Consider the following 15,105-nt stretch of genomic DNA (forward strand, 5'->3'; position numbering starts at 1 on the left):
CTAAGGCATTTTGGAGTGTCTCAGATGTGATTTGCCGTTTGCATTACTTTCCTCGTGCCAAATGGGCACACCACTGCAGCGGACCTTGTCTTCATAGGGCAGGTCGTACTTCAGAGGGTCTCCTACCGGACCCTGGTAGTACGGTCTCATGATGGACTCTATAGCCGAAGTGTGGACCAGGCCGATGGCGTGACCAAACTCGTGGACTGCAACCGCAAACAGGTCCATCCCGTGGGAGTCTGAAGGAGAGAAAGACGGAAGGAGAACATTTGAACGAACAGCGATATCGTGTGTTTCCTATAACTTATAGGCTATATAAATGATAGTTAAAGGGCCAGAATCAGGCATTTACAGTGAGGTTATGTTTCTCCGTTTATGAACAACTCAAAAAAAGTTAAGGACATATTTGGATGGGATTTTCTGACGAAGGTAGACAGGAAGACATTTTACATTTTGTGCTGGTGATTCGGAAACAGAATTGTGAGAAGTGAGTGGCCTTGGTGGAGGACTGTGCTCTCCAGGTGCTTTCTCAAGAGGAAACAACGTGCAGAAAACAGGATGTGTGTGTGTTTAACCTCAAATATCAACAGAGAATATTTCTGAATGTATGCTGAATATCAGCTGTGCACCAATTTCTGTCTATGAAGGTTTTGTATACTCATAAATTCAAGCTTGAAACAGGTACTGGAATAAATGGCTCAATCCTCAGAACAGCTCCTCCCCCTCACTCTTCACTTTCAAACAAAAATAAACCTCCAATCCTTTTAGTAAACAACAAGGTAATTCAATTTTCCAACGTGACACGACATTATCCCGTTTCATATTTACGAGCAAACGCTGCCAGTCTAAGCGTTAAGCTCTCTCAGCTCTGACAGACAGACAGACAGACAGACAGATCACCTTTGCCGCTTAACGTTTGCGACTCGTGTCAGACGTGCGCGACCCCCATTTGCATGTTTATCCTTTCCTGTATGAGTGAACCCTGTACGTTGTAAGTTAAGAGGCATGACAGACGGCTCTGGTGGCTGTGAGTGCTGTTAGGCATGTGGTGTGGTGAGATAACTACGGTAATGCTGCCTGAGTCCTTGGGCTGCCAATCACAACCTGAGCGCAGAGAGGGGGGGAAAGAAAAAAAAACACCTTAAGAGGCTGCAGGCTGTTAAAGCACATTCCCCCTCGATGTTTCGGCTAAGAAAGAAAAGGAAAAGCCTCCAAAACTCCTTGTCTGGCGCTGTGAAGCAAAACAAAACCCCTGGCTTGGAGATTTGGATTTGCAAAAAAAAAAAAAAAAAAAAACAAAAAAAATGGGAGTGCTGGTGTGTCAAGCCAAGCTGGCTTAGAGTTCCTGGGTGGCTAGGCTCAAGACTGCCTACTGTTAACCTCACGTTAGCCCGGACTCTGGAACATCTCAGCATTGTGCGCCGCGGAAAGACAAAGGGACAATCTGAGACGCACACTTGTGCTCACAAACTCCTGGGACACTCGCAAAGTCAAGTGCCAACTCTAATCTGTGCCGGCGCACACGGCGCAGGGAGGAAGGGTGGATCAAAAGGATGAGGGATTGAGGGTGAGAGAGAACAAGGGTTCGGAACTAAGTAGGCACCGTGTCATTGTATTTTACGGTCCGTGCGAGGGTTGACCTGAAAAATCAAAAAATCCTAATGCCAGTTGGAGCTGAGCGATCGACTGAGACACCTATGGCAGAAAGAGACAGTGTGAAATAGCAGATTCCGTAGAGAACATGACTGGATTCCCGGGTCAACTGTGGAATATGTTGCTTAAAATGTCTGAACAAGATTTTCCTTTGGAATAAATGACACAATTCTCGTTAGACAAACGAGATTACAGCCTTTTTGGGGAGGTTATTTTATAGTATATTTAAAAGCAAGCAGAATTGCCGTGCTTCTTATTTAGAAGTCAGAGGTCTTAACTCGCAGAACACAGAGCGTTTTGGCTGCTTTTTTTCCATTACTATATATAAACGTACAATATATACAGAGGCTATTCGAATAACATTTGGAAATATGTCACAGTTCAAAGTCGGCTTGTTTTTATGAACAAAAAGAAGAAAAATACGGTCTAATTTTGTGACTTCTGCACAGTTATTGCTATTTTAGATCACTCCTAACAACGCGATCTAAAACACATAAGAAGATGAAATAAACACATTTTTTAAAGCCTGAATATGTGACCTATAAACACACACACGCCCCCCAGGATGTCCATATAAGGAGTTCAGTATTATTCCCACAGCAATTTACTATGGGACTAAGTGTTAAAGGCAACTTATTTAGAAGTCAGAGGTCTTAATTTGCTCAGCTAAGAACAGGAATCCTTCACTTTGCCCTCAAGGTTGGCAAATTTAAAAATAAATAAATAAATAAATATATATATGTATATTTTGTCTGGATTACATGAATTAAGTGAAATTGAGACAGGCTAAGTAGACCTTGACTGAATGCCATGGCGCACCGATGCAGACAGCATGATATGTTTGTTTGAGATTTGTCTGAAAGTTTACTACCCATGAGTTGAAAAGCCTGGAGGAAAATGTCAGAAAGGTTTATTTGTTTAATAATATTTGTAACTTATGTTCTACTCTGGATTGCCGGTCTGCGTCTCTAAATAACCGAGACTGGGCGTATGGCACAAGAATCCAAAAATAATAATTTATCAACCATTTGACATCACTGCAGCGCAGAGGGCGCGATCGGTGACACATATACGACGACTAAACTGTATTAAAAAGAAATAAAAAAAAATCTGTTATTCTGAAGCACAGCAAACTAAGGGGCTCCTTTTTACACGATGAATCCAGATTGCTACAAACACTGCCTGTAGCGTTTGGTTAAAAGTTTAATAAGGACAGCGTTGATGAAAAGAAGTGGAAGCGCTTCTCGCCGAGGGCTATGCTTCTCGTTTGATGTGTCCCTGTAGTGCTGTGACCGCGCGGCACTCTGCGCTGTAGTCACTCTCAACTCCATATTTCCATTATAATATTTGAGGTTAATGATTGTTTTTTTAAAAGCAGGTGATACCAAGGCCTGGGACGGCACATTCATTGTCTTTTCATTTCATGGATTTCATTCATCAGAGGATGAAGCCATTAAAATTTATACTTTCTGCCGCACTACTCAACAAAACATTAGCCCTGTGTTTCTCTGTCAGTGTTTTAATGCCGCCACTGTGGCTACGTCGACGTGGGTGAATTTAATTTGAGATGAAATTGATCTCTGTCCAGACAAAAGCTTTCGACTCTATAATGAAGTTCAAATTATTATTATTGCAGGAGCTTTTTTTATGTGACGTCCACAGAAATTTGAGTAACAGCCTGCTGCCGAAAATGTCTGTAATTCCGCCACTTTTCTTTTCTTACTTTCTTTTTTGTAGAAAAAGTCATGTGACGTGAAAGCTTTTTCCCAAAAGTCTCTATGGCAGAACAAGGACACAACAGATGGATGACGCTCTTATCTTTGGACTATCTGTCCTGCAGTTTATTGATCTTAATCTCTTTGGCCAACCAATCAATCAATCAATGAATCAATGAATAAATAAATAAATACATAAACAGAATCCTCCGTGCCAAATCGGTTGGTTGAATTAGACGTCGTAACTGTCCCCTTTCACCTGTTTTTCTGCGCATTTGAACACAACTTCTCCTTCTTTGACTTTGGTCTGCGTCAGTAGTGTGTGTTAATTGTTCAATTTAAAGTTCATTTAATAAGTAGTTTTTTTAAAGGTTTCATGGCCTGCAGTGGGCTTACCTCAATCATCAGCATCACCATTTATGTTCGCAGCAGGTAATCGTTTTCATGTAAAGCTAAATAAAAACATAACTCAGGCTCCAGATACAGCATTGTTGCTTGCTTGTGGTGAATTAAGCAAATAAAAAGTGTCGTAGCAACTTTATCAGAATCAGATTCATGTCAAATAAAGAGTATAAATCTGATCAAAACTGCATTTGTGATACTGAGAAATAAAGTAGCATCTACTGCAATTATGATTTCTGGTGCTTTAGTCCAGGGGTTTCAAACTTGCGGCCTGTGGGCCACATGCGGCCACATCCAGTTGATTTCCTGTGGCCCACCACTTCATACCAAGTTAGAATTTGCATTTATTTCTGCATGAAGATTAACTTTACACCATGAATACATTTTTATTTTTCAGTTATATATATTGTTCCATGTGAAATATCATCAAAAATATTGCTATTGCAATATGTTTGACATAAAAAGTTGGGAAATAGACCGGGCCCCTCCTGACCAGACTCAGTGCTCAGTGGCCCCCAGGTCACTTGACCTTGAGACTCCTGCTTTAGTCAAAAGAAAGTTGAAATTCCACAATTAGTAAAGCAGCGTTTGGACCCAGAGGTGAGTTTCAGATTGCGAAACACGTTGGGGAAGACGGTCAGAAACAGTATGAGTGTCAGAAAGATTGCAAATCAAAACACCGCTAAACAGCGTGGCCTTGTTTTTGTTGACACTGATTGGCCGTGGGAAAGAAACAGAAGGGGTTATTTAGGCACAGCCAAAGAGCAAAAGTCGGATGTGTTTTATTTCGGTATACATCTCACTGCTCAAGAAAGAAGCCTCGGAAGCAGAAACATCTAACGAGGGGGAAGAGGATTCACAGCCAGGAACCTTTCACTCTCAGTCAAAGCGCTGTGTTTTAACCCTATGGCTGTCTGCCACCGCGCCGCTGAAGAATTTATGAGGAGAATCAGGTTTTCTTTGTTCTATTTCTCCGCTTAAATCAACTATAGTCTGTGTTAGCGTTGTTCAAAAGACAGAAATAGATTGCCGTCGATAAATAAAGGAAACGCCTCCGACTCCTCCCTCCCTCCCTCCCTCCTCTTCCCTGCTCCCATTAATCAAACTCCCATCTGTGCCGTTAATGCAGTGAACGAGTGCGGTATTAAGGCATCATGTCCTCACACTGGACTGTGGAGAGGTCTCACTGAAGTGGACCGAGCTGTGGTCGACAGCTATAACCGGGCTTCAAACGCGTGTCCAAACTTCATCATAGCACACTCTGCTGCTACAAGCGCTTATTGAGGAGAGGAGGAGGACCTTTCATAATCAACAGCATTGTTTATTAAAGGGAGAGTTAAGTTTCCTCTTACTCTCCCGCACCAAAGTCCGTGGAGAAAATCTACGATTTTAAATTACAGCCACAAAGCAGTTGCTAATCCACTGCTGCCTGTCAGCGAGTTCAAATCATGTCATTTTGTGATTTCGGTGTGTGTCCAGATTTGCCTAAGCCACACAAACCTACCAAAGCATCAGCGGAGATCGACAGCTCCTGTGTTCCCACAGGCTAAAAATGCAGATTTTCTTTATGGAATTTGGTGCAGGAGAGTGAATGGTTTGTGATCTGTAAGTGGAACATATTTTTTCAAGATATCGCTATACCACACGAGAGGACATTTGGACAGATTTAGGTCCCGATCTGGCCCTTCCGACAATCGTGTGTCTATTGATTTTAGGTTGATTTAAACAGATTATTGGCCAAATTATCCTGTAGTGTGAGGGATTAAAACACGCGGTTTTAACGTCATCGGAGGCATCAGAGTCTTCCCGATTTCAAATCATAAGTTTTACATTTACTAAGTGCAATTCTACCTGGAGTTTGCATGTTCTCCCCATGTGATTAGGTAAATCGGACACTTGACCATAGGTGTGAGTGTGAGATTGAATGGTTTGTCTCTTTGTGGCCCTGCGATGGATTGGCGAACTGTCCAGGATGTACCCCACCTATTGCCCTATGTCAGCTGAGATTGAACCCTCATGTGGAGGACAAAGCGGTAGAAGATGGATGGATGGATGGATGATAGATTTATGTCTGAACAGCGATTGGAGCATGAGCAAAACCTCAAGATATCCAATGAGAGTGAGTTGACGGGAAACGGATGTTACGTACTTGTTTACGACCGTAACTAGTATAAACCAAGTTAATTCCATCTTCTCAGCCATGAATTCATCCGTATTTTTTTGCATTTCTCCGCACAACACATTGCATACAAAACAGCTACGAACTGATGACACAGACAGTTAAATCACAAGGGGGGGTTTCTGTGAGATCCCAAATCCCTGGAATCCCCTGGACACTCCTCCCTGAAAGCGTGTGGTCCAGTGTCTGGAGTCTGGATCCGCGCTTTCTCAGGATTAAAACACTGAAAATCGTTGACAAAGTGCGTTGTGTCTGTGGGTCTCCCACGTTTTTTGTTAAATGGCAGAAAAATCAGTTTGCGCCCCTGATCTCCACGATCGAACTGGATTCAATCTGAGAGCCGTCGTGTTGTGAAGTCCCAGCGCTATCCGTCTTAATCCTCTAACTTAATTCATTCTGAGCCATATGACATTTCAGGAGACAACTGTGTCAAAGATTTCAACGTGCTAACTACGGCTGCCAAGAAATAAAGACAACATAGAGAAATATGTCTCTGTAAGTGCAGCGCAAAGTAAGAAAAAAAAGACTTACAAAATGGAAAGACCGGAGTACATTAAAAGCTCACTTGCTTGACGAGGCGACTTTCCACCTCCTCTTCACTAGACAGACTGCTATTTCCGTGTGCCCACAACTCTGTGAATCTCATCCCTGTGTCATTGTGTCCAAATCACTCTTCTATCGATTGCCATAGGAGCAGCTGTTAGCTGACCTCGTGGATTAGTGTAGCTTTGAGGCCTTGAAGAGACATATTACTCTCACTCATTGCCACGAATCAAAGGAGACATTTCGCTGTCAGGTAAGAATACCTCGTAAAGTTGTGCTTTTCTCTCGCTCTTATTCTTTGCCGTCTGTTGAGAAACATTAAGAGACTAATTGTGATGAAAGTGTATCCATCAGGTGAGACCATCACATAAGCAAAATTCCGCTTCTTTCATGAATCGCTAAAAGAAACATGATATTTGAAGTGATTGTTTGCTAAGAGGAAAATGAAATGACAACTTTTATGCCTGCTTAATTACCACTGCTTTATCCCCCACTGTGTCCTGTACCTGAAGCCATGTTACATTGATTGTTCTAACGCATTCATTATTAATCACTGAATCTGGAGCATGAATAAAAGGTAGAGAGGCGCAGCGTGGCTCCCCCCCCCCTCAAAAAAAGCAGTCAGCGTTCTAGTTTTCAGATGCAGAAACCATTGCAAGCGGAAGGGGTTCAAACAGTGTGGAGGCGCTCTTTCATTTTGCTTGACAGTGACGGTTTAAATCTCCTGCCTTTGCAGCGTTGCAGCTTCTTACGGCGCGGAGAGATTCGGAGACATTTTTGGAGACAAGCTTCCCAGAATATCCACGTTCCCTCTTCCATTTTCTAACTTCTCCCACTAATGAATGCGATACATGCGTATTCAAGCGCTTGTGCATTCACCTGGTGATCTGAAGGTCCACGCCTCGTCGTCATCAAAGTGTGTATCTCCGGCTGTGAACCTCTCGCCGGGAAAGAACGCGTGTGCCACGGTGCCGCCGGGCCCATCGAAGGGGTATCCGTCATCGTGGTCGGCCTTGGTGAAGTCGATCTGAATGTCCGCATCGCTGCCGGCCACCTCGTGGAAGTTGAGGGGCGCGATGTCGCTCCAGACCTTCAAGGCGTAGTACATGAGGGCCCGGACGGTGTCCCTGCCCAGCAAGGCTGAATCCTTAGGGAAGGTTCTCACTCTGAAGGAACACAAAGAAAAGAGAAAGAAACTATTATTGGTATAAAACCATCTTAAATTCTATGTACATATTTAAATTGTCCTCTGTACCTACACATCTCATGAAAGTCCAGTATGCGAGGGTCTATGGAATTAGCATTAACGGAGAAAACAACACTTTTTAAGAAGCAAACTAAATATCGATTTAATCATTCATCGTCCATCTGGAACTCGCTCCCCAAGTTTTCCCTGTCGACATCCGACAAAATAATTCAGAAGTGTCCAACTTGTGTCAGTTTATAAACGTTAGATACTTACAGACAAATTATTTTGTCGGATGTCAACGGGGAACGAGTTCCAGACGCACTCCCAGTCCATGGAGCTGTCACTCCAAAACTCAGTAGCCAATCAGCAAGGCCTGCTTCCTAAGGCCCGCCCACAAACCATGGCGCAAAAAACAAAATCACGGAGCGCAAAGAAGAAGAGTATTTTCAAACAATAAAATACGATATTTTTGAATGATTAAATCGATATTTTATTTGCTTTTTAAAGGTGACATAGAATGCTTGTATCACACATATATGTTAGTTATGGAGGTCTACTTATATATATTAACTTGTTTTCATGGTTAAAAACCTCCTAATCGCTGCAAACGAGCCGATCAAAATATCTCCTCACTGACGCTCTCGTCAGCCGCGCTGTTTCAGACCAAAACCACACCCCCAGAACGTGGACTGTGTTGTGATTGGCCAGCCAACGAGAGCTTACCTACTGTCCTGTGATTGGCCAGGTACCTGGAAGTGACGTAATAGATAGGCCAGCTCTCAGATACACAGCTCCCCCTCTGGCAAGGTGGATGCTCTGCATCTCAGCAGCTACAACGAGAGTAGTTCTTCTTCTTCTGCGGTTGAATGTACGCAACCGGATGTGCCCGGACTAGTGCCCGCACCAGGAGACGTGGTGAGGATTTCTGATGACGACATCAAATTACGGAAGTGCCGATCCGCTTCGCAGAGCCCAGGAAAACAATACAACACTATTTACTCAGCGTTAGCTCAACTGATTGTTCTGAAACTTTAGGGCTTCATAAACGAGGTAATGACGCAGATACACACACAAAAACAGCGTTAATTGGAGCTTCCGGTCTATGTCGCCTTTAAAAAGTGTCGTTTGAAAATACTGACACTAATTCCATGAAGGTCTATGGGCAGAAACGTACAACCCATAATTAGGTTTGTAATTGTGTACAACTGCTTTAAAAAAAATAACTCACTTTCTTTCTTGTGTACACACACACACACACACGCTGGCAGCTCTGTCTGTAGTAGACGAGCGCTCCACTCGAATTCCATTCTAGCAGCGATTGTGATTTCCTCTCCTGGAGTTTGTGCTCTTTTATGTGTCATTGTCGTCTGTGAAAACTGACTCGTATATTTGTGGAAACCAGCAGACCTCCTCACGGTGACCGTCATCTTTATTGTCTCTTTTGACCAAAAAGAACAAAAAGCGTGTTGTTGTTAGTCCACACAGGGGACACGTACAGAAAAGGTCGGATGAAAAAAAAAAAGACATGCCACATGGACAAGGATTTATATGTAATTTGGACTGTGGAAGCAGAGTCTCATCATAAAATGTAATTAATTTTTACGCACTGGGCCTTTAAATTGCCTCAATTTTCCTGGAAAAGTAAAATACATTTCACCATCTTTATACTTGACCTCAAACATTGACATGCGAGCGAAGAGAAGACCTGTCTCCTTTCAGATCACGCTCGTTTAATGGAGCCTTTGACTGGATGAAATTTTTTTTATTTCGTAAGAAAAATACTTTCTAATACTTTCTAGTGATCTAATTCACTGGCGCGAGTGTTAAATAATGAACCCAATAAACGTTAACAGAAGTTAAAGTATGTTTGATGGGATGTCTCTGACCTTGAAAATGGCTGTGAAAGTTATTTTTTTTAACTATCTGCAAAATTAAAAGGTACGAGGTCACGTTTATTTGAAGGATTTGTGCGTGAAGGACAAAATGAGCATGGATTTTAGACAGGAAGCTGATTTACATCATTTTAACTGTTGTCTAAATGATTTAGACAATGAATGAATGTACAAGGAATCTACATTTTAACTCTGACTTTTTAACCCTTTAAAACCAAATCTTTTGCTTCTTTTAACCATGAAAGGGCCAGAAAATGCCCAGTGAGTTAATGGTTTTGTCCATTTTTATTGGAATTTACAGTAATTTACTGCATGTTAAAATAGTGTATTAACAATTTGAAATGAAGAAAAACTAAAAGTTTTGGCGTGTTAAATTTGACATTTGAACAGTATAAAGCATCTTTAAAGTAAATTTTTGTTTGAGTTTTTGTCTCCTTGTCCAAAAACAGGCTAAATGGAAAATATGTGGGCAGGCATTTTTGCAACTCTCTTTGTCTAATTTGTCTATTTCTCAACGGCTTCCTGCAACAGCACGCGTGAATTTACCGTCATAACCACACATTGGTTTTGACATGTGGTTGTTCAGAAACAGTGGTAATTACGGTAATGCAAAGTGCACCTCTGCAAAACACAATCTGCAGATTATTTTCTCGATTCGTCGAGTACTTGTTTGGTCCATTAAATGGCATAAAATGTTGATCGGTGTTTACCAAACGTGTAAATGATGATGTTCCCAAATGTCTTTAATTCAATTTTTAATGATTTCTTTGTTATATGGTACAAAGAAAGCAGAAAATATTAAAATTGAAGACGATGCAAATCAGAAAAATGGTTTTAACTATTGAGAAAACACTCAAACGCAGCCCTAATGTCAATCAAAAGCATGCACTTTATTTGAGCGGTGCTTACTTTAAAGGATTGATTCAAGTCAATTTATTCAATTCATTTTATCACTTAACTTATTACATCACACATCATTATTATGAGCATTACATTTTGAGTACAGCCTTTGAAGCTGTGTTATTGAAATGAGATATATCGACAATAACACACATTATTAAGTGATGAAACGCCTCCTTTGTGCCAGGTCTGCAGAGAGTCGACCTGCAGCTGAGTTTCACGTGCAAAAGATAACAAAACTCATCCAGTTCCCTCAACAAGACATCTTAAATAGTGGAATCCGGTTCAAAGCCAGGTTTAACCTCGCATGACCTGATGATGTTTTTATTTTCAGGAGTTAAAAAAAAATAGAGATCAAAGAGCTATACCGAGTAAGTTCTCGAGTCACAACTTTTGCCACCAGCTACATTTCAGGCCTTTCATCCCCACATGAGCCGGAGCAGCAGCTGTTTCAACGACTCAGCTTGTAGCTGAGGGTGACCGGACCTTTACTGTCAGACTTCTGAGCACCTGCCAGAGGAGCTCACACCAGCAAGAGCTCTTTAATCTTTAAAACCACTTCTCACAAGGAAACACTTGTACTGCCGCCGTCTTTGCTCCGTCTCTGTATCACATGTGCTCCCAATTACCACTGCTTACTGCTTAGCCATTTCACGATATTTGGTCATTTTATATGTTTTACTTCGTTTTGTTTGATTTGGTGATAAACCTCATACCTTTAACTGCCTTTTTTTCCCCCACATTTCTTCCCTCTTCCCCTCTTAAATACAACAGTGTATTATGGCCAAATAAAGACACAAGAGTCACAGGCCTTGGGGAAGTATAAAAAGTATTATAATGGAGATTTTCTGAGGAGGAGAGGAAAAAAAGTGCAAATTTACCAACCCTCCCACATCTGCAGGGTTTACATTTATTAGATTTTGTGCATTAGAAACTTCAGCTGAATGGACATATGTTAGCTTCTCGCTCATTAAAGGCAAATAATGGGCAATTCAAATGGTATTTTCTTCTCTCTTTTCTTAATATACACTGTTTCCTCGAGCTTCAGGATGTTTCCCTGCTTGTCTCGCTGCCTTCTACACCTGCCTCAGTGTGCCCCCCCCTTGCTCCTGAACTCATTCTCTTGCCTGCTGGTTAGTCACACAACTCCTCTCGCAGCTCAACCCTCTTTGGCTCCGTCCCGCAAAAAAACACCATTACCTCTTTGCCCTCAGCCTTTGTCTGCCCGAACACTCATCATCCCAATAAATCTTCATTTTATTACAGCTACCTGTGCTCTGCAATAAAGTTCACCCACTCAAATGTAACTGATACTGGGGCAGTATTTTCTTCACTGCTAAATCGGACTACAACGCTTTTTTTGAAAGCTTTCTTGTTCTCCTTTTTAAACCTTATGTCAACCTTAAAGATGAAGGGTTCCACAACAACCTTATTATTCTGTCATGCACTCAGTTTTCAGACACGGACTTCAGACCATGTCTGGAGCATTGGGTTTCGGACATCCTCTGAAGTTTGACATTCATGTATGAGGAAAGCAGTGGGAGATTATCCGAGTCAGGTGTGTTTGCAGCATCATAGCGAGAGGTGGCTTGATCTTTTTCCAAGAGATATGACGGGGCAGCTGGCAGGAGTAACTCTGGAGAGTGTCCAGAGTGACTCTTGCAGACATTTGTGGTGTCACATTCAGCCCCTTTGTGATAATATCTGGAAAATGTCCAAACTTGAGTCCATGGCTGGAAGCAGTTATAGGGTCTATGGAGACACCAATAATGATCCAGTAAATGTTGTGTAAAAAATGAACATGTTCATTTACAATGAGGTAAATGAACATGTTCACTTTTTAACCAAAGACCGTAAATAAAACTGGACATTGTTTTCTGGTTGAAGTGAAGTCCATGTTAACCACTGGGGGCGACTCTTGCTGGTTTGTAAAAGGACTATATACGAGGTCTATAGGAAAATGTTCCTATTTCTCACTTGATTTATAACATCAGTAATGGTACCTGACAAAGTGATACACAATACATGGTCCACAATACCAATATTATCACGATACAACAATTCTGTGATTATCAATATATTGCACGACAATCCTATAGCGATACATCGCAATATTTGTCTTAACTGAAGAAAACAAAACGTCTATGAAAAGTTAAAAGTGCATGGAGCATCTCTTAACGTAGCTTTCTCTTCTATTATCCCCCTTCTTCAGCCAGGCAACTTCTGCCCAAGTTTCCGCTCATTCATTTGAACAGCGCCCCCTTGAGGAGACATGAAGTAGTGATGCCCGGTCTCAAACTGGCGGGGACTGTTTACTTTAGAGCGTCTTCATTTGTCAAATAAAGTATCGATATTTACCTTGGTGTATCGATTTGTGCGAAGAAGGACTATGATATGTCACCATATCAATATTATGACCAACCCCAAGAAGTTAAGGGTATCGTATATTACACATCGTATATAACAGCTGGTATTGTCCAATAAGACCAATAGGTTTCTGGTTGCAAGAACTGATGTGACTTGCTGGTTAAATCACTAAGTCCCTATGTTTTTTTTTGTTTTTTTTTAATTAACTGACGTTTTCATCATCTTCATACACTCAAAACCCGAGCGGCGTATTGTGCTGCAGTTAGCATAATTGTTATGGACGCTCCCACTGATTAAAATGAGTCTATTAAAGCAGCAAATGCAATGCGTTAAATAGCAAACAACTCCATATCAACATAACACTGTCACAAAGTATCAGTAATCGTGAGGAAGCAGTTTTTTTTTAATTTTCCTCATTAAGGTGGAAATTTATGCCACAGGTCACACAATCTGATCAGATCACCTATCCTTAAGGTAAAGTATGAATTTTTCATGCCTTGAATTGTTCACTAAAATGTGGCTACACAGTCAATTTATTCACACTGACTGAATGCATGACCCCCACTGTTAGCCAAGGTCACTGCAAATAGCTCAACCGCTTATTAGTCCTAATTCAGAGGAACGAGGGAGGGCGACAGTGTATATCTGTGTAGCGGTGCGCGTATGTGTGAGAATGTTGATGAGAGAGAAAAGATGGAGAGGCAGAGAGCACTGTTTTGTCATTGTGTAGCCGTGTATCTGCATCCAAATGTGTGTGTATTGGTTTGGAATTGTCATCAACCAAGGTCGGCGCATTGGATTGGTGCCCTGCCTCTTATGTAAAGTGAGGAGTTCCAGGGAAGTGCAGAAGTGTTAAGTGCATAGAATATAGGTTTTTGACGGTGGAGGCTAATTAGGAAGTAAGACTGGATAGCCACCAGGGGGTGACTCTTCTTGCCCATGGAGAATTTAGCCTAATGTATGAAAATCACAACATTTCCCTGAGTGTGGCTCTCTGTTATTTACATTATTATGTGTGAGTGCTGTGTGTTTGCACACAGGTATTTATGAGACAGCTCCCCACGGAAGCGGTGGGCACTATAAATCTGCAGAGAGAGGGGAGACAGTAGAGTCTACCTCATGTACAGTAGAGTTGCTTGTATGTTGTCCCCGCTGCTGCAAACTGCAGCTGACACTGTCATTTGATACGGTAGGAAGCATCCCACGTTCGAATATAAATTAGAAATTTGGACATCGGTGTGATTGACAGCTGGTATCATCCAATCTGTGTCTGGTAGCAGGTGACGTCCGTAAATGTCTTACTTGCAAAACCTCGACCTGTCATCGACCCAATCGCAAATCTCAGGCTTTTACAGGTGACACCGCGACCAGTTGCCACTTGGTCATTCCTCAATGGTCGCCTCCACTCCATCTGAATGACATTACCCACCATAGCAGGGATTCTGTAAATTTTTTTTCTATTTAAACAACCTCATTGACTATGTTTTAATCAAGCGACCAACTGCGGTCAGAGCTCATGTTTATTAAAGAGCTCGTCCTCATCAAGTTCTCGCTGGCGTTTTTTTCCCTTTTAATCCATTTGTTCTGTCTTTTTTTCTCTCCGCATAAACTGTAACAAACAAACATAGACATAAACATTATACGTCATGGACCTCATATTATGTTCCTGTCAACCATTTGACGAATAAAGCTGTTCTTTCCAGTCAGTCAAATTCAAAGCCTGTTCCAAACTGAACTGAACCCACACTGAGATAGACCATTTATTTAGCATAGATAGATAGATGGTAGTTAACTGGCTAGTTAGCTATTTGGCATAGGTAGATAGATGATAGTTAGCTATTTGGCATAGGTAGATAGATGATAGTTAGCTATTTGGCACAGGTAGATAGATGAAAGTTAGCTGGGTAGTTAGCTATTTAGCATAGATAGATGATAGTTAGCTATTTAGCATAGATATATAAATGATAGTTAGCTGGGTAGTTAGCAATTTAGCATAGATAGATAATAGTTAGCCATTTAGCATAGATAGATAGATGATAGTTAGCTGGCTAGTTGGCTATTTAGCGTAAATATATAAATGATAGTTAGCTATTTAGCATAGATAGATAGATGATAGTTAGCTGGCTCGTTGGCTATTTAGCATAGATAGATAGATAGATAGATAGATAGATAGATAGATAGATAGATAGATAGATAGATAGATAGATAACACTAATGACAGTCAAAGGTTGTGGTGAGGCTTTCATGTGAAACACTGTTGGAGAT

At 41.4% G+C, this 15,105-nt stretch overlaps 1 protein-coding gene across 1 annotated transcript; it reads right to left on the reverse strand.

The window, feature by feature from the left end:
- On the reverse strand, window positions 1-9,108 carry LOC122772623 (matrix metalloproteinase-17-like). The gene is made up of 3 exons (XM_044030810.1): window positions 9,089-9,108; window positions 7,372-7,688; window positions 1-239 (listed from the first exon to the last, which is right to left on the reverse strand). The coding sequence occupies exons 1-3, from the start codon at window positions 9,106-9,108 to the stop codon at window positions 1-3; spliced, it is 576 nt and encodes a 191-aa protein (XP_043886745.1).
- Between the last annotated feature and the right edge of the window lie 5,997 nt (window positions 9,109-15,105).

Source organism: Solea senegalensis, linkage group LG7 (assembly GCF_019176455.1).
Source record: "Solea senegalensis isolate Sse05_10M linkage group LG7, IFAPA_SoseM_1, whole genome shotgun sequence".
In the NCBI taxonomy this organism is placed as follows: Eukaryota; Metazoa; Chordata; class Actinopteri; order Pleuronectiformes; family Soleidae; genus Solea; species Solea senegalensis.

Excerpts from the sequence above, each read along its gene's own strand:
- LOC122772623 (XM_044030810.1), bottom strand. The coding sequence starts at position 9,108 with ATGACGGTCACCGTGAGGAG. Across the intron at positions 7,689-9,088 it reads ATGACGGTCACCGTGAGGAG|TTTCTTTCTCTTTTCTTTGT; the intron begins GTCTGCTGGTTT and ends TACCAATAATAG. Across the intron at positions 240-7,371 it reads GTGGACCTTCAGATCACCAG|ACTCCCACGGGATGGACCTG; the intron begins GTGAATGCACAA and ends TCTCTCCTTCAG.